General features: G+C 46.6%; 1 protein-coding gene across 1 annotated transcript in view; it reads right to left on the bottom strand.

Annotated features, from left to right (window-relative positions):
• Nucleotides 1-20,823, bottom strand: part of Mthfd1l (methylenetetrahydrofolate dehydrogenase (NADP+ dependent) 1 like) — a 174,763-nt gene that overhangs the window by 32,829 nt on the left and 121,111 nt on the right. The window contains exons 25-26 of the mRNA XM_048419753.3: nucleotides 16,864-16,971; nucleotides 13,574-13,726 (exon numbers count right to left, since the gene is read on the bottom strand). Of these exons, the coding sequence (XP_048275710.1) occupies nucleotides 13,574-13,726; nucleotides 16,864-16,971 (261 nt within the window). The remainder of the gene's footprint in view (nucleotides 1-13,573; nucleotides 13,727-16,863; nucleotides 16,972-20,823) is intronic.

The raw sequence follows: 20,823 nt of genomic DNA, 5'->3' as shown, positions 1-20,823 counted from the left end.
GAAGTGAGAGGAGAGGCTTGGTTTCAACCCATCATAAATATGCCATAAGCAGTGCCTGACACCCAGAGAAATTAGCATTCCATGTCCAACTGTCCTCACAGGCGGGATGGTTCCCTGACATGCTGCTTTGATTGGTGGAGAGAGAAGGCAGGGCCAAGTGCCGTCTTACTCTGTATGTAAGGATGCTTTCCTCGCTCAGGAGAATGTATGTCTCTTTGGTGTAGGAGCATTTGGAAGCAGTGACATCATTTCTATTTCATTCCTTCATTTTCTAGATGCCAATCCCCCAAAGGGGAAGTTTTCAACCAAAAGCCCGAGCAAGTTTCCCTTGTACTGAAATTTATTTGTGTGAGCCTGTGGTACGTGTGTAAGTGTGTAGGTGTGTACGTGTGTAGCCAGAGGATGATGCTGGCTCAATTGTTCACCACCTTACTTTGAGACAAGGTCTCTCACTGAATCTGGAGCTCACTGTTTGGCGAGGCTGGCTGGCTGGTGAACCCTAGGACTCTGCCTCCTCAGTTCTGGGATTACAGGTGAGGTCTGTCAAAGCTTGTCTTATTATGTGATGATGCGGGACAATTGTCTGTATTATGTCAATCATATTTTAATAAAACGCTGATTGGCCAGGCAGGCAGTATAGGCGGGAAAACCAGACAGGAAGTAGAGGTGATGCAATGAGAACAGGAGAATTCTGGGAAGCAGGGAGGTTCCTCTGCCATTCCTGCGCAGACCACCGAAGAGGAAACATGTAAGCTGTCACACTGAGGAAGGTACTGAGCCCGTGTGGCTAACATAGATCAGAATAATGAGTTAAGATAAGTCATAAGAACTAATAAGTAGCCTGACCAAATGGGCCAATCAGTTTATAACCTTATGGAGTCCTGTGTGTGATTTTTCTTTGGGCTTGCCGGATGTGGGATACTGGGCGGGACAGAAGCCCCAACAAGCCGGCCCCCTCATATTACAATGTGAGCTATGGGGATTTGAACTCAGGTCCTCAAGCTTGAGAGAAAAGTAGTTTACTGACCGAGTTATCCCCCTAGACTCCTAAAGCCATTTTGACTTTGTTCACAAAAGTGTTATTCTCTTAAATTTGCAAATCCACCCTTCCTTTGTGTATGTGTGTACATGTGAGCATTCCTTGGCCCCTATGTGGAGGTCAAAGGACAACTCTCGGGAGTCAGTTCTTCCTACTAAGGATTCTAGGAATCAAACTCAGGCTTTTCAGTCTGTGTGGCCAGCACTTTTACCTGCTGAGCCAACTTGCTGGCCCAAGTTGCTAAGCTTTTATGAAAATATTGGACACTGGGCACAAAGATTTGGGGTATCATTTGTCCCCATTATGGTATTACTTTTAGATAGTTTGAAGTTTCTGCTAACAAACTGGCTGGCAGAAACAAAGTTTAATTCTGCCAACTCACAGAAAATAGGACCATATGCCTAGTATAAAAATCAGAACAGTGTTTAAAGAAGTGGAGTAGGGCTGGGTGGTGGTGGCACACACCTTTAATCCCAGCACTTGGGAGGCAGAGGCAGGTGGATCTCTGTGAGTTTGAGGCCAGCCTGGTCTACAGAGCTAGTTCTAGGCCAGGTTCTAAAGCTACAGAGAAACCCTGCCTTGGAAAAAAAACAGAAGTGAAGCAGGAGATAGATCCTGACCTGTCACTTCCCACCTATGGCTGTCCTCTGTGCTTTCTCAGAACAGGGACAGAGATGTGACTTCTCCCTAAGGATGCTGGGAGCAGAAAAAGAGTCAACACATGCAAACTGCTCTGAGCATTGCCTCGCTGTTGGGAGTGTTCAATAAACATTAGCTCTGACTATAATGCTGATTTTATTATAAGTGATTTAAGTATTCCTTTATTTCTCTTTCTCTGCCCCCTTTTCTGAATGTACTGAAGAATGCATCTAGGGTCTCATGAATCCTAGATTCATGCAAATGCTCTACCACCGAGCCATGCTTCCTGGCATTCATTTTTTTTTTTTTTAATTAAAGGCAGTCTTATTGTGTAGCCTTGGTAAGCCTGGAATTTGCTGTGTAGACTAGGCCTGCCTGGCCTCTGAGTGCAGGGATTAAAGGTGTGCACTACCACACCTGGCCACTCATATACATTCTCATATTGTTGATAGTATATACCATGAAATCTTATCCTAGCTCCCTAAACAGTAACCTAAGTCATAACCCATTTTAGATACGGAATCATAGCATATACTTAAAGACAATCATTCTGAATGGAAACCATGTGAGAAGTTATACATTATACTTATGGACAAAGTTACTTTTGGAGCCAGAAATATATCAACCCACGCGCTCCATAAAGATCCATGGAAGCTGGCAAGATAGTTCAGTGCTTGTTCACAAGTCTGGTGACCTGAATTCCATCTCCAGAGCCCAGGGTGGAAGGAGAGAACTGACTTTCTAAAGGTGTCCTCTGGCCTCCACATGGGTGCTGTGGTAATGTGCCCCACCCTCCACCAACACACACTAATAATAATTAAAATGAAGATACAGAAAAAAAGAAAGAAAACTCCAACAGGAGACCTCAGGATTCACGGAACTGGAGCAGGCAGACTCTTTGCTCTGAGAAACCGTAGGGGAGCCAAGGCAGCTCACTGACCACAGTGGCTGGGGTGGGGGTGGGGCTGGCTGCTGCAGCTCGCTGCCGTGGCCCCGTGCACTTCACGTGAACTGCGCCAGTGCTCCATCACTGTCCTTAGCTCGGGTCTGGGATCTCAAGAGTTCTGGGGGAGGATTTATGGGGCATATTTCACAGAAAGTGCTGTAGACATTCCCCACCGCGATTGCGATGTACCGTTAACTACTTACTGCCTAAGTAAAGGCAGCGTCCTGCCTGAAGGTCCGAGTGGTCACGGTACTTTCATCATACTGCTTATACCTCAAGAGAAAACCAGGATGTTCTACAGACGCCCAAAGGGATCCCCTGTGTTGGGTGGGGTATGGTTTCTCTTCTCTCTTCCTGCCAAAATGTTTCCACCCTCAAACAGAAGTGCACTCCACTTCTTAAGACAAACATCAAAGCTCGAACAAACTCCAGCTGTCAAACAGCTTTGCTTTGGGAAAAAAAATAGTTATGACAAGATGACACTAAATAGTAGAGCACTTATAGCTACCAGTAGAATGACTTTAATTTGCGTGAAAGGCATTTATTAACTTGGGAAGGAATGCCGATGACATCATGGGCTTGGGAGTTACACTGACCCATGCAGAGGACTGAAGGGGATGAGTCCTTGTAGGACATGTACTGCAAGTCAAGCTGAAACTAGAACTCCCCACCTTTTTTTTTTTTTTTTTTTTGAGATGGGGTCTCACTATGAAGATCAGGTTGGCCTTGTGACCCTCCTGCCTCAACCTTTATGGTTCCCAGTGGCTTCACAATAGCTTGCGTTGTAGCAAGTCAGCCGAGACTGGAGAAGGACAGTTCATCAAAATAGCTACGCACAGCAGACAAACTAGAAGGGCCCCAAACCAGAAGAGATTTCCTCCTGATGGACAACTCTACTTACTGGTGTTGATCATAGTTTGAGACAACCTCTGAGGATGCTGACCCACAGCGAAGTAGCAGTTCTGAGTTAGAATCCCCAGCGCGCCTGGCAAAAGCCAGACGCAGCTGCCGTGCCTGTACCCTTAGCATTGCTTGTGTGTGTAAGATAGGTAAGTCTGAGAGTCTGCTGGCCAGTCAACCTTGCCAGGAACAGTTTCCCAGTCAGTGGGAGGACCGGGCTCAGGGGAGAGAGGGAGGAAGAGAGAGAGAGAGAAAGAGAAAGAGAGAGAGAGACGGGAGAGACCCCTGGCGTGCTGCTCCGATCAAAGCATGTGTACCTGCATGATCATGTGCACACACACACACCACACACATGTACTACACACAGAGGATTATGACGACAGAGAAAAAGTCTGAAAGGACAAATGCAATACATTGCCCCAAAATACATACAAAAAGCTATAATGTTCAGAGCTCTATTTTAACGGGTGTGGTAGAGTCTGAATTACAGGCATCTCATGGTATCTGCAGGGGACTGGTTCCAGGAACCTCAGGTATAGTATCCCTCTACCAAATGTACAGATGCTTAAGTTCCATCTATAAAATAGAGTTGTCTTTACAGATGTGTTGTAAGAAGGGCTGTTAGTTTGTTCCCAGCTGCTCAGTCCCAAAATAACCACACAGAAAATCTGTATTAATTAAATCACTGCTTGGCCTATTAGCTCTAGCTTCTTATTGGCTAACTCTTGCACCTTAATTTAACCCATTTCTATGAATCTGTGTATCGTCACGTGGCTGTGGCTTACTGGGTGAAGTTCCAGAATCTGTCTCCAGAGGGGTTATATGGCTTTTCCTGACTCTGCCCTTCTTTCTCCCAGCATTCAGTTTAGTTTTCCCCACCTAGCTCTACTCTACCCTATCAGGCCAAGTCAGTTTCTTTATTAGCCAATGGTATTCACAGGATACAGAGGGGAATCCCACATCACAAATGTAGACCACGCTGGCCTTGAACTCAGGGACCACCTACCTCTGCTTCCCAAATGCTAGGATTAAAGGCATGCACCACCACTGTCCAGCCACACTTTGACTCTTAATGACATAAATACTTCTAAACCCTATCCCAGAGGAGGCAGATTGGTGTCTAAGTGCTCCCATCTCCTCCAGCTTTCTCTTTACCTACAATTGTTCTATCAGGGGTTGACTTTCCAAGTGGCGGGCAGATGTGAGCCCGCTTGGGTAACACTTAGAAAACGAGAGGACTGTAAGGCTGGGGTGGAGCTCAGTTGTAGAATGTCCACATGAGGTATGTGGTTTGGTCCCCAGCACTAGAAAGGAAGGGAACATGATTGGAACCTTCAGTCACATCCACCCATCTATCTCCAGGAAAGGCGGGGTAGGGACTGATCTCTAGAATAAACTTCCAAGACCTTGAATATGGTGAACCGAAGACTTCGGGGACAGGCGCTCCAGCAGCGGGGCCCTTCCCAGATGGCACCTGATCTGTCTCTTTCACAGTAACCAGAACAAAGCAGTCATGCATGGCCCCCAGTTCCGAATCCCTCCAGCAGCTTATGTGAAGCTGAGAAGAGGGTAGTAGGGAGCACGGTTGTCAGTCAGCCAGAAGGATGAGGAGTCTGCCTGTGTGACTAAGCCTCTGTCCACGGCACCTCACGCCATCTACAGGTAGACCATGTCAAAACTGAGTTCTAGGATTGAGTTGTGCTTGGCGGCCCTTGGTTTTGAACTGGTTGCAGAGTCTATCTGGAAACAGGCGGATAGTATACTTCACAGATTCTTCCTCTACACTGGGGTATTTGATGATGTAAATCCACATCTGGAGCCTATCAGGAAGGTTGATGTATTTGGTCCTGGCTTTATGGCTAGCACTTAGTTGGATGAGGATCACCAGGACACTGATTCCAAAGGCAAGAGTGTAGAAAGGCTGTGTGATCCCCTGAGCCTGGACGACTAATGCCCTATACTGATCTAGAATTTTCTGAGCCGAAGACTGCAGTGCTGATGAGTTCATCACGGCAGGAGGATCCTCCTAAAGTCACCCTTCCCCTGTCCTCTTTGAGAACTGGATACTCAGCCGGCAGCCAAGTTACAGCTCTACATGGGGTGTCTAATTGCAGGAAGGTGTACAGACCCGAAAGCATGCGTTTTACTTGAGGGAGCAGGGCTTGCATTAACAGGAGACCCTGGGTAAGGTGACCTGGTAGACTGAGAAGCTACCCAAAGGAAGTGCACGTGACATGATTTAGCTGGGTGGAGCTGGAGGTGTGAATGACATGTACTTGTTGAAGAGTGGAATGTTCAGAAGAGAACAATTAAATTCTCACAGCATACCCCCTGCATCCTAGGAAAGCCTTGGGAGCTGCTGTAGCTATGCATTTAGGGGAGAAACAGAAATGTCTGGTTCTCCCCACCACTGATTCTTGGGGATGGAGTGCCCGGTCTCAGTTGGAGACTGACATTCATGATGGGTTCAGCATCTTAAACTTCCAGGCTTCAATTTCCTCCTTAGCAAACTCCAGTACCTTTACTAGAAACGGCCCGGGGAGCATCCTTAACGTGATGCCTCGTAAATTCTTACAAGCGGCTAGTGAGGAGGTTATGAATTTATTCCATGACTTCTATACGCCCGGAAAAAAAAATTCCTTCACTGATCATTTAAACTGACAAAATTATTTTCCTAGACCTATTTATACTTGTTCCTTGATTTTCTACCTCTGAGTTGAGCCAGACCAAATGAAAGGCGCTGCATTTCCAGTGACACTCAGGGAAGGTGGTGTCTTCCCTTTCCATCTGAGCTAATACTTACGCCTGGATAACTTAATAGTCACATATTCAGTTCACCTTGTAGACTACCATGAATCCCAGACGCTACCAGTTAAATTCTGCCGCATGTTGCAACTCCAGTTTTTAAAGAAAGATGTTTTCCTTAAATGTTTCTCATTTCATTCATTCTTCCTGCTAAGCCCTCAAACAAACTCTGAGGGTGGCCCGCTATTATTTTTGCAACACTGGCATTTTAGTTTTAATTTTATTCCGTTTGCATAAGTTGCCTCCCCGCTTCAGAGTGTATGCTTCTTGGCAAAGCCTGTGGCTATGGAAGTATAGGGGAAATGAGAGAGAGGCACCGATTATGACAAATTCTGGAAGTGTAAGATGAGTTGATGGGCGTCCTTCAGAAGCCCTCATGAGCTAGGATGATAACATTCCTATGCTAGGACTCTAACCCAAAACCCGCAAGAGAAAATAAGGAGGCCATACATAAAGGTGGGAGAGAAACATCAGATTGCATCCATCACCAGAGAAAACAATAGATTGAGATGCTGACCGTAGGCTAAGAACTACATACGCAGAAAGCAACAGAATGGTGGTCGACTCTAGCCTGGGATCAGTTCCGTGGTAGAAGGCTGGGCAAGCATGTATAAGGCCCTGGATTCCATCAGCACGGGAAGACACAGCAACTCAGTGGGAGGAATCCTCTCCCCACCTTCCCTCCTTCTCCCTCACCCTCTCTTTCTTTCTCACGCAGCCCAGGTTGGCTTGAACTCCGGATCCTATTGTCTCCTCCTCCTAAGTGTTGGAATATGCCACCATGCACCATTTCCACCAACATTATAATACTCTATAATTGCCCCGGGAGGAAGCCTGCTTTCAGAGAGGAACTTTGCAGTAATGCAGAGTAGAATCTGTCTTCCAGTTAGGAATAAGACTGGAGGAAACAAACGATGGGACCTAGATGACCTCTGAGAGCAGAAAGACGCCGTCCCTCTGAGTCACAGAGCTCTCTCCTCTTGTCAGCTAATAGCTTTTGGAAACCGAGGAGACCAGTCACCTTCCGCTCGGACACATGATGCTGAAAGTCCAGGAAAGTCCCCTTTGCTTCTGGCCAGACACACGTGTGACTTCCCTGGAAGAAGGCGTGCTGCCAAGTGTTGTGGGGGACACGACACGATGACAAACACCTTGCCAGGACATCGTGTCAAGAGGAAGCAGCTGAGGCCAGGGCCATGTTTGAGGGAAAGCAGGAAATTGTGATGTGTCGATAGGGAAGAGATGGGAAGGGAAACCACGTATGGTAGAGAAGGGAACTGCCAAGAGCCCAGTCAGGGGTTAGAGGTCACAGGGATCAAGACAGAGTGGAAGCCGCTTCATTTCTAACTCGGGGTATAGATGCCAGATAGGGCACTAGAGTGGGGACTGCGTTCCGCGGAGACTTTTGTGAAACAGGATGGGAGTTTCTCCATTGATCTAGGAGGAGAGAGCGGAAGTGGGGAGCAGGTGGTTTTGTAGGAAGCGCATTGCCGCGAGCTCCCAATGGAAGACCCAGGTTGGTGGAGTTTCACAGGGTGAACTCTTCATTGGGTGACTGCTTGTGCGTCTCCCTTAAAGCCCAGCTTAGGGAGTGTTTAATCTTCTCACTGTGTAAATGGATGTAAATCTCTGGGAAAATGCCACAAGTCACCAAGTCATACCTCCGAATAAAATCGACAAGGTCTGAATGGATTTACCTTTCATGCCCAGTGGAATTTTAAACAGGCTTAGCTTCCCCCACTATTTTTCTTTTTTTTTATTGATTTTTATTGAACTCTACATTTTTCTCTGCTCCTCTCCCTGCCTCTCCCCTCCCCTTCAACCCTCTCCCAAGGTTCCCATGCTCCCAATTTACCCAGGAGATCTAGACTTTTTCTACTTCCCATGTACACTAGATCTATGTATTCAGAAGTACAGGGGGAAAGTACCCGGCAAGCCAAAAGGACTTCATCACTGGCCTGAATCAGACCCGGCAGGCAGTTCCACATTCAGCTCATACTTAGAGAGGGAGGAGGGGAAGTAGAGCGAGTTCAATGGAACATGAGAAAGAACAAACCGGCAATGCCTCCGAAGGGTGGGGCCCCAATTTGTTGTTTCACCTCCCTCCCCCTTGTACCAGGTCCAGTAACTCCCCACCCAGCATCAGCAGGGTGTGACGTCACTGACTCCCCCACTGGCTCGAGTAGCTTCCTGATTTCTGGAAACCAGCTAAGGCAATGATGTCAGGGGTGCACCTGGTAGCGATGTGGCCAAACCAGGGCACTTACAGCAGAGATAAAAGCCATAGCAAGTTGAAGCTAACCTTCTAGCCCCTTTCCACAAGGAAAAAATAAAATAAAAAAGGTGTGTGCATGCATGCAGAATCTTTAGTTCACCTACTCTGCCAGGCATGGGGCCCAAAAGGAATGGACTAGAAGGGGAGAAGGGAAGAAAGCGTGAGGATTGTTACAATGTCACACTGTCCCTGCCACAGTGTATGTCTTCCTCATGAATCTGGGAGACAGACCCCAGTGTGTTTATATTTCTTATAGTTCAGTAGCTACTCTGGTCCTTAGAAATTCCCTATATGGTGCTGCCTACCACAGAAATACCACGAGGAGACCTAATCTCCCCTAGATGAACTGCAAGATTGTTTAAGCCTGAGATTCCAGTCAAGACTGTCACTGAAAACCAGACTGCATGGCATCAAATTAAGCCCCACAGTGGTTAATAGAAAAGGAATTCAGTGTCGGCATAGTAACTCAGGCATATAATCCCAGCGTTTAGGAGGTTGAGGCTGAAGAATTGGGAACAAGGCTAGCCTGGGCCATGTAGTGAGACCCACTAACCCCCACTCAGCAAAGCCTCCCTAACCCCTTAAGAAAGAACTCACAGCGCAAATTCTTCTAGAGTCTTTGCTCAGAGCCTCAGCGCTATGATATCAAAGGAAAACAGTTATAGAAAAAGCTGCCTTCAAATGGACATCTGCTAAGAATTCAAGCTTGGTTGGATACCTCTCCATGCTGTTATGAGAATGTATTGCTGCTTAGGAAAGTTCTTTGAGAAGAAAGGAGCCTTTCACCCCTTCAACACCCCAATACAGAATGTGAGGGGGCCCAGAACTAATTACCAGGGAGAAACCTCTTACGTCCGTTTGGCAGAAACATGGGACAGATCCAGACACCACCCTCAGAGCACATGTCTCTTAGGGCCACTCTCTCTGGTTCTCCTGGTTCGAACCCAGCAGGACACCTGCAGAACACCCCGCAGCCCCAACAGCCAAGCCAGAGCCACAGGGTCAGATCCCACACGCTGGGATGATCCAACTCTCCTGAAAGTGTCTAGCCCAAGCTAAATATTGTTCTAAGCGCTTATGGTTTATCATCTCCCCATTTATTGCATTTTTATGCTATCAAAGTGATATATGCTGCCTCAGACTAAGGGTTTGGTGTTGACTTTCTGGTCCTTTCTATAAGAAGTTTGTCTTCCAACATTACTTCACACATGTGGCTTACAAAGTAACATATTCCTGCCAGGTGGCTAACCAGGCTTTGTAAGTTAGAAATTAGAGACTGTACCTATGTGGCGGGACAATGAACATGGCTATCTTTTTCCCTTTGGCATGAGATTATTTTCTGAGAAGTTGGACAGTCTCTTGGGTTAACTGGCTATTATAAGTCACTAGCTCTGGGGAAAAGAGCAGTTTGTAAAATATGAGGTTGGAAAAATTATAAGACAGGATCTTCCCTTCCTCTCCACCACAGAAGCATGCAGTAGGCAAATTACTTCTTTTCTTTTGATAACGCATTTAACTTTATTTTATGTGCATTGGTGTGAAGGTATCAGCTCCCCTGGAACTGGAGTTACAGTTGTGAGCTGCCTTGTGGGTGCTGGGAATTGAACCCGGGTCCTCTGCAAGAGCAGTGAGTGCTCTTAACAACTATGCCATCTCTCCATTTCTTAGAGAAAGATGTACTGAGTGGTGGAGGTGTACTGACTGACAACATTATATTATTTCATAGTTTTCAATAATATATTGGGAAGAATATGTATGTATGACATCATCCCAAAGACACAAGAACACACAGGAATGCGTCCTTTAAATTCTTTTCTATTAATTAATTTTGTGTGTGGGGGTGTGTGTGAGCGAGCGCATGAGTGGAGCTCTGAGGATGACTTCTAGGAGTCGGCTCTCTCTTTCCACCATACGGGTCCCTGGGATTAACTCAAGTCATCAACCTGGGCAGCGAGCATCTTTATCCCCTCAGCCATCTTGCCAGGCCAGGATGCATTCTTACGTAGGAACAAAGAAAGCTACTTTAGGAAGAAATCCGCAGCTACTTTAACACGTACGGAAACCACCACATCACCACAGCAAGATCTTCTGGTGCCCGTGAGCCAAGGTGTTTCTGCGGAAAAGGCTGGGGAGGTGAGACAGACTAGAGAAGCTTCCACGCTGTGTGATGCGTTCACTATCAGCAACCGATTGAGTCAATCAATACCAAAGGAAGCCATGACCAGGCAGAATGTTCTGTGACGGTTCTGCTACAGAAATACATGGGGCGGCCAGGTAAATAAAGGAAAGTACAGGTATTTAAGCAGCTAAACTATGGAAGGGACAAAGTAGACGCCGCCTAGCATTTCTCCATGTGGTTTCTCAACACCAGTCGGACTGAACACAGTATTAGTGGAGGCTAGACTGGCTTATGCTGTCATTCTTTGCTTTCAAACATCAGTGTGCAATAGCAAAGGTGTGAAGGGTGTCTGCCCCCCTTCAGGACATATTAAGAGGGGACCTTTGTTCTAAGCCCACAGCGCTCTGTTCATGTTGGCTTTCTTTAGCAAAGTCTGTCTACCAGAGGCTCATAGGGGAGGTATGGGGGTCTGGTTCCTCTCCATGAAGTACATGGGCATGCAGGCTGGAGGGACTTAGCAATGATTTGTTGGCTAAGTGAATGAATCAATAAATACATGCTTTCTGATCGGGAGGCCCAGAGCGGGTAAACGCTCTGGCCTCTCTGATGTGAACTGACTAAGCATAACACTGATTCATTCTGCTAGAATTTTCCCACCTGCAGGAGCCAGTTCCCCCAGTGTCCCCATTTCTTCCCCTTAGTCATCCCACCAGGAAGTTATCACAGTGTCTCTCAAAGGGGTGAGGAAGGTTAGAAGCATTCCAGCAGCCCACGGCAGGGCCCAGAGTGGGGTCAAAGAAAGTAAATTCCAGCCTTATTAGGAGATCCTGGTCTCCTTGGGGGAATGTGCCCAGCTTGCAAGCAGCTTCCTGTGGTGTAAATGAAAGCAGCCTTCTCACCGCCTCCCCGTGACAGTGTCCTGCCTTCCAGGACTCCCTTCGCTCAGGCTCCACTTCCTTCCCGACTCCTCTGGCCTGATTGTTTCAGGAACAGGCCACAGTGAGCGGACACTCCCTCTGTCCCTGAGAGGGGTCACAAGAGGAACTTCTGAGCGCTGGGAGGTGAGATAACAGCACAGAGGGCTGCTCCAGGAAGCTCTGTGAGCCGTCCCGCTCCAGGGCCAGTCCACACACTCATTTATTAAGTCATCACGAGCCAAAAAGTCAGGCCGGGGAACAGGCTGGGAGCGAATCAGAGCTGTTCTGAATTTCTAGAACAGCTTTGGTCTTAGGCTGGCCATGGAGGGGGAGGGAAGTAGAAGACTCACCCACAGAACCATCTCCCTGGCTGTGGCTAAGTTTCTAAGAGGGGTGCAGACTTCTTTTCTGTATCCTGACAACCCTTCAAATGATCCGATACCAGACTCAATCCTGTCCCTGTCAATCTACTGCCCATGGTTGGGAGCTCCCTTCGTCCCTCCGTCTCTCTCTCTCTCTCTCTCTCTCTCTCTCTCTCTCTCTCTCTCTCTCCCTCTCTCCCCAAAGACAAGGTTTCACTATGTAGATCTGGAACTCACTATATAGACTAGGCTGGCCTTGAACCCCCTGAGATCTGTCTGCCTCTGTCTCCCCAGTACTGGGATTAAAGGTGTGCACCGCTGGCTCCGCCCCACCCCGTTCTATACTTAACAATAGTGTGACTACCCAAAGCCACCCAACTAAAATGCTTCCCTTTTAGGTGCGAATGTGAAATGCCTATCAGAGGTTCGTGCGTTTGAACACTTGGTTCCCATCTGAAGGAGCTGTCTGAAAGGTGAAGCCTCCCTGGAGGAAGTGGGTCTCTAGAGGCAGGACTTGAGGTTCAAAAGTCCAGCCCCAGTTATCTGTGACCAGCCGTCTTTCCTCCATGATGAACTGTATGCACTCCTTCTTAAACCACGAGCCCAAATAACCAGGATGGTCCCCATCCTTCCTCCCATACCTTGCTTTTGCCACAGCAAAGAGACGGGCAAGCAAACCAGCCCTTGCGGCATGTAGCCATCTTTATATCATGGTGTGGGTTTGCTTTCACAGTTCACATCTGTCTCTGCAGCTGCAATGCCGACTTGAACCGCCTCTGGCGCCAGTTGACTTACCTCATCTCTTTGGGCCTGGTTCTTTTCCCCTTAAGCTCTCTCCGCAAGGCACTGCAGCTGGTTTCCTAAAAAGCACACTGGAAGCACCCCCTCCCCCTTGCGGCGGCAGCCCTAGCACAGACGGAGTGATAGATAAACCTCTGGAGATCACATGACCCCCCCCCCCCCCCCCCCGAGGCCCTGTACTGCTCCATCACCCTTCTCAGCCTCTCACCCCACCCGCTTCCGGCTCTCTCAACAGCATCCCCAGTCACACTTAAACTACTTGGGTAGGAACACCATGCTCTTTCGTGCCTTTGGGATGGCATTCATTGTGTCTTCAGTGAGGAGGTCACGTCCTTTATGAAGAACTAGCTGTTGCATCCTCCACTCCGACGGCATTTCTATGCCAGCACGAGGTCCTGGCTAGGGTGAGCAGTAGCCCCAATTTCCCCACAGAGGCATAATATGATAAGTTTGAGATGCAAACGATGTGAAAAACTTTGCTAAGTCTGGCACTAGGCCACACTGCTGCTCAGACAGCCCGCTGACTTCCGTCCCTGAAGGAAACCCACTTTATGCCTCTCTGGATCCTGAACACACGATTTGAAAACAGAAGAGCCTGGCCTGCAACGGCAGAGGTGTTTTTTTTTCACCCGGTTATTGGAGGAAGATGCTTAGAAAAATAGCAGGTATTGGCAGTTCTTCTCCAGTGTACCATTGGTAGGGTTGGCAGAGCGTGATTAAGACACGACAGTCACATGGAATGAGAAAAAGCTTTGAAGCTCGGTACTCACCGTTCCCACCAAAGGGTAAATGAACCCAGCGCCAATGCTGGCCCGGACATCACTAATTGGCAGAATGAAATCCCTTGGCACCCCCTTTTTATCAGGCTCGTGAGACAGAGAAAGGTGGGTCTTTGCCATGCAGATGGGCAAGTTTCCAAAACCCTGTAAGAAAGAAAAGGAACTGCCTTCAGTGCCACAAACGCCGGTCCCTTGGACTTCATCTGCATCTCACACCCCCTCTGCAGCCACTGCATGCTGCTGCAGACTGGGCAGGGGCAATAGGGGCTGTTGCTATTTGTCAAGCAGGAAGCTGAGAGTAAGAACTCGTGTGCTTCTGGCCATGATTTCTCAGGGTGTGAGGTCTACTGTTTACTCTGCAGGTTCTCCTAAAGAGGAGGCACTTGCACGCTTGTGTGTGTCCAAGTCCGTGTGAGTGTGCGCACACGTGCGCGTGTGTAAGCAAGGCTATTTTTAGGCACAGCAGCGGAACAGCTGTAGAAAGCACTTTCCAAGGCTATTAATATCCAGGAAAGTGAAAGGTAATCCAGAACAAGGCTCCTAATGAGGCTCTTAGTCTCATTGTTCCGTCCTTCTTGGAGTCTGCTGGGAAGCAAAGGGCCCTTTGTGCGGGTCTATGAATCATCGCTACTTGATCTGTGATTACATTACAGGAACTAAGATGAGGTCACTTTTGAAGCCGCTTCCATTTCTAAGGACCCAAGTCTGTGCATGACCCAGAATTCCAAAGGTGAAAGGGGAGGAAGTCACGTGCAGCATCTCACAAAAAGGACAGTGTCTGGGAAGGGTGTGTAAGGAAGCAGCACACAGCGTTCCTTCAGAGGTCTCTCACTAATTAACTGCAACCACATATTCGACACTCACTTTTAAGGAATACTCCCGTGGTAGACAGACAGATGACGGAGTGTAATTACTTATGAGTCAACCTAAAACTATCTAGAACATTTGAGATATTATCAATTGTGGGTGTGTGTGTGTGGGGGGGGGGCTGTGTTTTTGAAACCCCTACTTTTACACACTAATGAGAATTTTGGTGAAGAAAAAAACCACCACAATTGGCGGCTAGAATTTTGATTTTGTGGAATGATTAAATTTTGAAATAATTCCCATGAAAGTATATATTATATATGGCCTCTGAAAATTTACTAGTGGAAATTGTATCAAAAAATATTTTGTAACTACAAAAGACTATTAGGATAGATGAAAGTTCTTCGCATTGAAAGCTCATGGGAAAACTGCCCCAAACTTGATGACAATGACTTCACTCAGCTGTTTGTACAGAAGCGAAAGAATAAGCACAGATTATCCGAGTGCAGAGCGAGGACTGGCAATCCTTTACTGTCTATTGGGGGTGGGGTTTTAGAAGAGCCGAGATCGTTAGTGGGGCTGACCATTAACACGCTATGCAGCTAAGAACGATCCTGAGCTTCCTGCTTCTACTGTCCACGGTCTGTGATCACAGGTTTTCACTCCAAACCCAGTTTACAGAGTGCTACAGGCTGGTGCGTAAGCACAGCTACTGAGCTACAGCCCTAGTCTGGGAATTCTTTTTATAGACAAAGGAAAGCTCAGGGACCAGAGAGATGGTTCAGTGGGTAAGAACATTTATGCTTGCAAGCGTGAGGACCTGAGTTCGAATCCCTAGCATCCATGTGAGAATCAGGACATGGCTATGCATGCCTGTAACTCCAGCATGGCAGGGGTGAGGTGCATAGAGACAGGTACATCCTGAAAATCTTCTGGTTTGGTAGCCCAGCCAAAAGTGTTAGTTTTTCAGTGAAAGACCCTATGTCAAGGCAGTAGGTAGAACAAGATAGAAGAAAGCACAGGCATTCTGGTTTCTACAGGTTTGCAAACTCATACATTCACATGTGTGTAAAACATACACTGTCTCTCACATACACGAAGAAAGAAAAGCTGGGGCCAAGAATGTAATTCAGTGTCAAAAAATAGGAAAAAAAAAAAAAGAAGCCAAGAGAATACATTTGCAAATGTCAAGGAAAAAGGATTTTTCCCCACTTCAGGGGAGAGTGTGAACACAGTCCCCAACTAAAAATTATGCAGTTGGGTTTCCTACATTTGGAGAAATTCAGGGGTCAGCATGCCTAAAATGCACTGGAAAAACCATGTTTGTGATTGTGGTATCGCCCCTGTCGGGTAAGTACATATTTGTTTTTTTGAGACAGGGTTTCTCTTTGGAGTACTGTTGGCCTCGAATTCAGAAATCACCTGCCTCTCCCTGCTGAGTGCTAGGATTAAAGGCAAGTGCCACCACCACCTGACTGCAAAAAAAAAATGAATTTTATCAAACTCCACAGAAACAACCTGACATAGAAGGACAGTATCCAACAAAATATCAAACATGTTTATAAATAGGATAAGGGAGTTGGAGGGAAAAAGACAACACTGTTACTTGTAATAAATGTAGCGACCCTGACAGCAAGCGTCTGAAACTCTGACTTCTATGGAGTCTTTCATTCCTAAGGACAGTCCTAAGACTAAGCCGATAAACCACCTGCAGAAAAATATCACCAAACACTCCCAATCCTGTTCACCTCACCGGCAGGACGCAAGCATTTTTAAGATAGTAGAGCCCCACAATGAGGAGAAAATGCTGGAAAAAAATCAAATACTGATGACCCCCACCCCGCCACATACCAAAGCAACACTTTCCAATACTTTTGGCTGAGTGAATGAGATGACACCTATATGACTTACCCCGAATAGGGATGGAGCCCAGTGGGAAAGTGCTGGCTAAGCACAGGAGCCAGCCCCTAGGTTCCATCCCCAACACTGCAAACCAGAGAGCCACAGTCTTAATCAGAGTCAAGGTGCCCAAGTCAGAGGCTAAATGCCCTAACCATGATGCGTTAGCTAGCCAACAGAACCTGAATGCCCTAATCACGATGTGCTAGCTAGCCAACAGGACCCGAATGCCCTAACCATGATGCGTTAGCTAGCCAACAGGACCTGAATGCCCCAACCATGATGTGCTAGCTAGCCAATAGGACCCGAATGCCCTAACCATGACGTGTTAGCTAGCCAACAGACCCTGAATGCCCTAACCATGATTTGTTAGCTAGTCAACAGGACCCGAATGCCCTAACCATGATGCATTAGCTAGCCAACAGGACCTATGTTACTGCTTTAATCTCTGATGATCCTCGGGCAATTTGATAGAGCTTAATTATAAGACAGAACTTACGTGTCCTCAAATCAAGGAGTGTGTATTTAGAATGCAAGGCAGATTCCCCCACTAACAGTACAGGGATCTTGTTTACCTGTTGCGTATAACGATCGATTTTGGATTGCGCCTCAGGAGACAGCTCAATATCCTTGGCTCCATAAACAGCCTGGGCAATGGTTCTTATCTTTTCCACGATTGGAAGCTGCAGAAACACGAATAACAACACAATCATTGGCCTTAACATGGTTGAAGAGCTAAGGGAAAGCTTGGTGAAATTCTAGATTCTGACTGAAAACTCCCCACACGCATAGCACTCCAAACTAGGTATCTTTTCTCCTTCAGTCACCAAGGCACTGAAGCACTCACATTGGAAGTCAGCTAGCAGGAAGTCAGGATATTTAGTCGACAAAAGGGCTGCCAACCTAGTTCGCAGTTTTAATCCATTTCAACATTAAAAGTAATGGCTTATGTAATTAAAAACATTACTAAAAACAAGCGGGTGTCGCAGACATTTTAAGTGCCGATGTGACTGCGTGTTTCACTGGAAAGCCAGACATCGACTCTCCTGTCATATTAGCTAACTCTCCGAGATCAAGCGGCATGGGAGACTCTTTGAGAAGACTAGATACTGGCAAATGAAGCCAGGTGTAAGTGACACACACCCCAAATCCCAGCACCTGGAAGGCTGAGGGGGGAGTGCAAATTTTAGGCCAACCTGGGCAATATAGCGAGGCTATCTCACAGACCCCAAACCCTAAATAACCACCACAAAACCCTACAATAACAAACTCCATGACTCCCTCCAAACAAACAACCAATGAATCACCCACAACAAAATAAAAGCAAAGTGAAAGATACCAGTAAATCAATGTATGCTTGATGTTGTCTAGACAGAAACCCTGGATGTAACCCTGCTGGAAGGATGGCCTCAACCATTGGGTAGCTGACTCATGGACCACACACGGCAAGGGCATATGGTACATAACACAGGTAGGAGAGTTATCCAATCAAGACAAAACAAAACCCAGTACTTGCCACCTTTTCAACCCCGATAGAGCCACAAACTGCTCAGAACCATGCTTTTCAGTACTGCAGATTGCATTATTGTCTAGTTGTTCTGTTGTCTGGGACTTAAGTATTGGACATTTAACAAATAAAACGTAAACTGCCCCCATCCCAGACAGGTTCTCACTATGTGGTCCTTGCTGGATTGGTAACTTGTTCTGTAGACCAGGCAGGCCTTCATCTCACAGAGCTCTGTCTGATTCTGCTTCAGGAGAGATTGGATGAAAGTCACAAGACACCATGCCCAGCAGGTGTAAGTGTTCACTGAAGGATTCAGAAAGGACCACAAGCAAGAGACAAAAGCTATGTATGTGAATGAATGACTCAGTGCTGTGTACACATGAGCTTGTTATGACTTAATTAGTTCAATGCAATTCCAGTGAAAATCCCAGGAGCACCTGGGATTTTAGAATGTGGTCAATGAGTTCTAAAAATGCAAAACGGAAGAGAAAGCCATGGCACAAATCAAGTATTAATAACACTATAAAACTATGTTCATCAATTTCTTGTGCTATCTATACAGGAATAGAGGAATTACCCTATGAAAGAGAAGAATGGACTCTGACAGGCATCTCTGCAGGTCTGAGGTAGTGCATAACAGAAAGGAGACTGGAACATTGCAAAGAAGAAGGGCAGAGTCAGAGGAGTCAACAGCCAGACACGGACAGGAGACAGGAAGTGCAAGATGAAAGAAAAGTAATGCCATTTGGCAGAATGTAGATTAATATAAATAGGTTAATTCAAGTTGTAAGAGCTAGTTACTAATAAGCCTGAGCTATCGGCCAAACATTTATAATTAATAATAAGTCTCTGAGTGTTTATTTAATAAGTAGCAGGTGAAACAGAGCTAACTAAAAACTCTACTGACAGGAAAGCTCAAATGACAGGGTAATTGTGACAGGGGACTTGGTACATGAACCTTCGATCTCGTGGTCTGCATGGCACATTGCCATGCAAGGAAACGCTTGCTCCTGCCACTTCTGAAGCTACTTCAATCTCCTCTGATGGTCAGCAATAGCAAGGGGCCAGTGACAAGGCTCAGCAGGTAAAGGTACTTGCCAACAAGTGGTAGAAACAGAGAAAGGACTCTTGAAAATTGTTCTCTGTCCTCCACATGTGTGACATAGCACACGCCACCACCCCAAAATAAATGGAAATTTAATGAGATGCTAGAAGATCTTTCTAGCAGGAAAGAATCCGCTGAGGAAGCAGAAGGACCAGAGAAAGTCAGTCGCCAGGAGCCCTGGTCCTGAATCAGGCAGCCCAGCTCCTGAGCATCTCTCCACTCCAGCCAGGCTTCCGATGTTGCCTGTCCCAGGACGACTCCAACCTTCCGTGAACACAAGGGAGTGCATCGTTTTTGCCAATGACTCATCTCTTCTTTGTTAGTGTTTACTGGAAAGTGCTTTCGGAATATGAAGCCAGTGCCCAGGCTGCCGTTGTAAGGCAGGACTCCCACAGAGTCCACGGTGGGTGAAAAAACAGAAGGGTTGAGCAATGGGCAGCATGGCCTCCTATGGTTCTCCCTGTTCCAGCTGCATGGCTCTCAGCAGGCACTCCAACTCACTGAGCAGGAAGCTCAGCCAAGGTTCTGAGGGGCTTCTACTGTGGAATTTTGCAAGTAAATAAAAATATCTTGGTTAACTTGTTGCTTAGGGGTCCTGTGAAAATTGCCCCATATGAGCATTTCTCCCTCCACCATGGGTAATCTACATATTCGACTGTGGGTAATCTGTGTATTCTATGCCTTCAGTGAAGGAACTTTCTATCCTTTTCCTGCTTGGTTGTGAAGAGAAGTACAAACCTTGGGGGCAAGCTCAGTCTAATGAGCCTTACCTGAACTTGGGATTTACGTAAGCAGCTTTGGGGAAAAAAACAGCTTTTTATAGAAACAAATAAAATGATAAAATAAGCCGTGTTTATGAATTTATCAGCATTGGCATTCCCTTGACTATGTACACAGGGATGAAGCTGTTTATTCCCTCACCCTGATATGCCTAGTGTCTAGCAGAATGGCTTACACAGAGTAGGCCTTGCCCACGCCTGTGCTAAAGAAGCAAAGACCCATCTATGGCAAGAACTTTCACAATGTCAAGGCATCGCACACAAGTTCTGGAAACTTTCTGTGCAAGCACTCCTGATGGAGTGCAAACAATGACACAGTAAACAAATGTGACGGGAGACAGTGCACCATCAAGGCTCTGAGTAAACAAGGAGAAGTCAGGAGGTGGCAGGCTGCATGGAAGGCTTGGGGATCTGCAAAAGCTGGCAAGACATTAAAGGGGATGCTCAAGGGTGCAGTTTGGTGGGGGAGCACTTGCCTAGCGTGCACAAGGCTCTGGAGTTGATCCCTAGTGTGGAAAAACAAAACAAAACAAAACAAATTGAACAGTGCCTTGAAGAAAGAACAAGAAAGATCTCAACAAGCAAAGGAGAAAAACCAAAAACTCATTCTACATAAAGAAGGTAGAGGCCTTGGCCCAATCAGCAGAGATCAGAAAGCTTGTCACAAAATAGCGAGTATCCTACTTGTACAAAGTAGGAATGTAAAATACAGTACTAAGACTTCATGGGGCTTGAGAGGTGGCTCAGTGGTTAAGAGCACTGGCTGCTCTTGCAAAGAACCTGGGTTCAGTTCCCAGCACCTACATGGGAGTTTACAACCATCTGCAACTCTGGTTCTGAAGGATCTCGTGTCCTCCTCCGGCCTCTGTGGGTACCAGGCACATACGTGGTGCACGGACACAAACACAGGCAAACACTCATACACGTTGAATGAAAACTAAGGATTTATAGAGCTGGATATTTAGGCTAGTGCTGGTGATCCTTTCTGAATTAACATTACATTAGACCTTGAATATTTCAAATACTTTCCACGTCAATTCTCCCCCAATTGAGAATCTGAAATCAACATTTAGGAACCTGGAACATTCTAGAATGGAATGTTTGTTACCATACAAATATTCTGACTCTTCTTTCCAGTCAACTT

The sequence above is a fragment of the Myodes glareolus genome, chromosome 1 (assembly GCF_982192425.1).
Source record: "Myodes glareolus chromosome 1, mMyoGla1.1, whole genome shotgun sequence".
NCBI classification, from domain to species: Eukaryota; Metazoa; Chordata; class Mammalia; order Rodentia; family Cricetidae; genus Myodes; species Myodes glareolus.
Note: the sequence above shows the minus strand (reverse complement) of the source record. Positions and strands in the feature narration are given on the sequence as shown.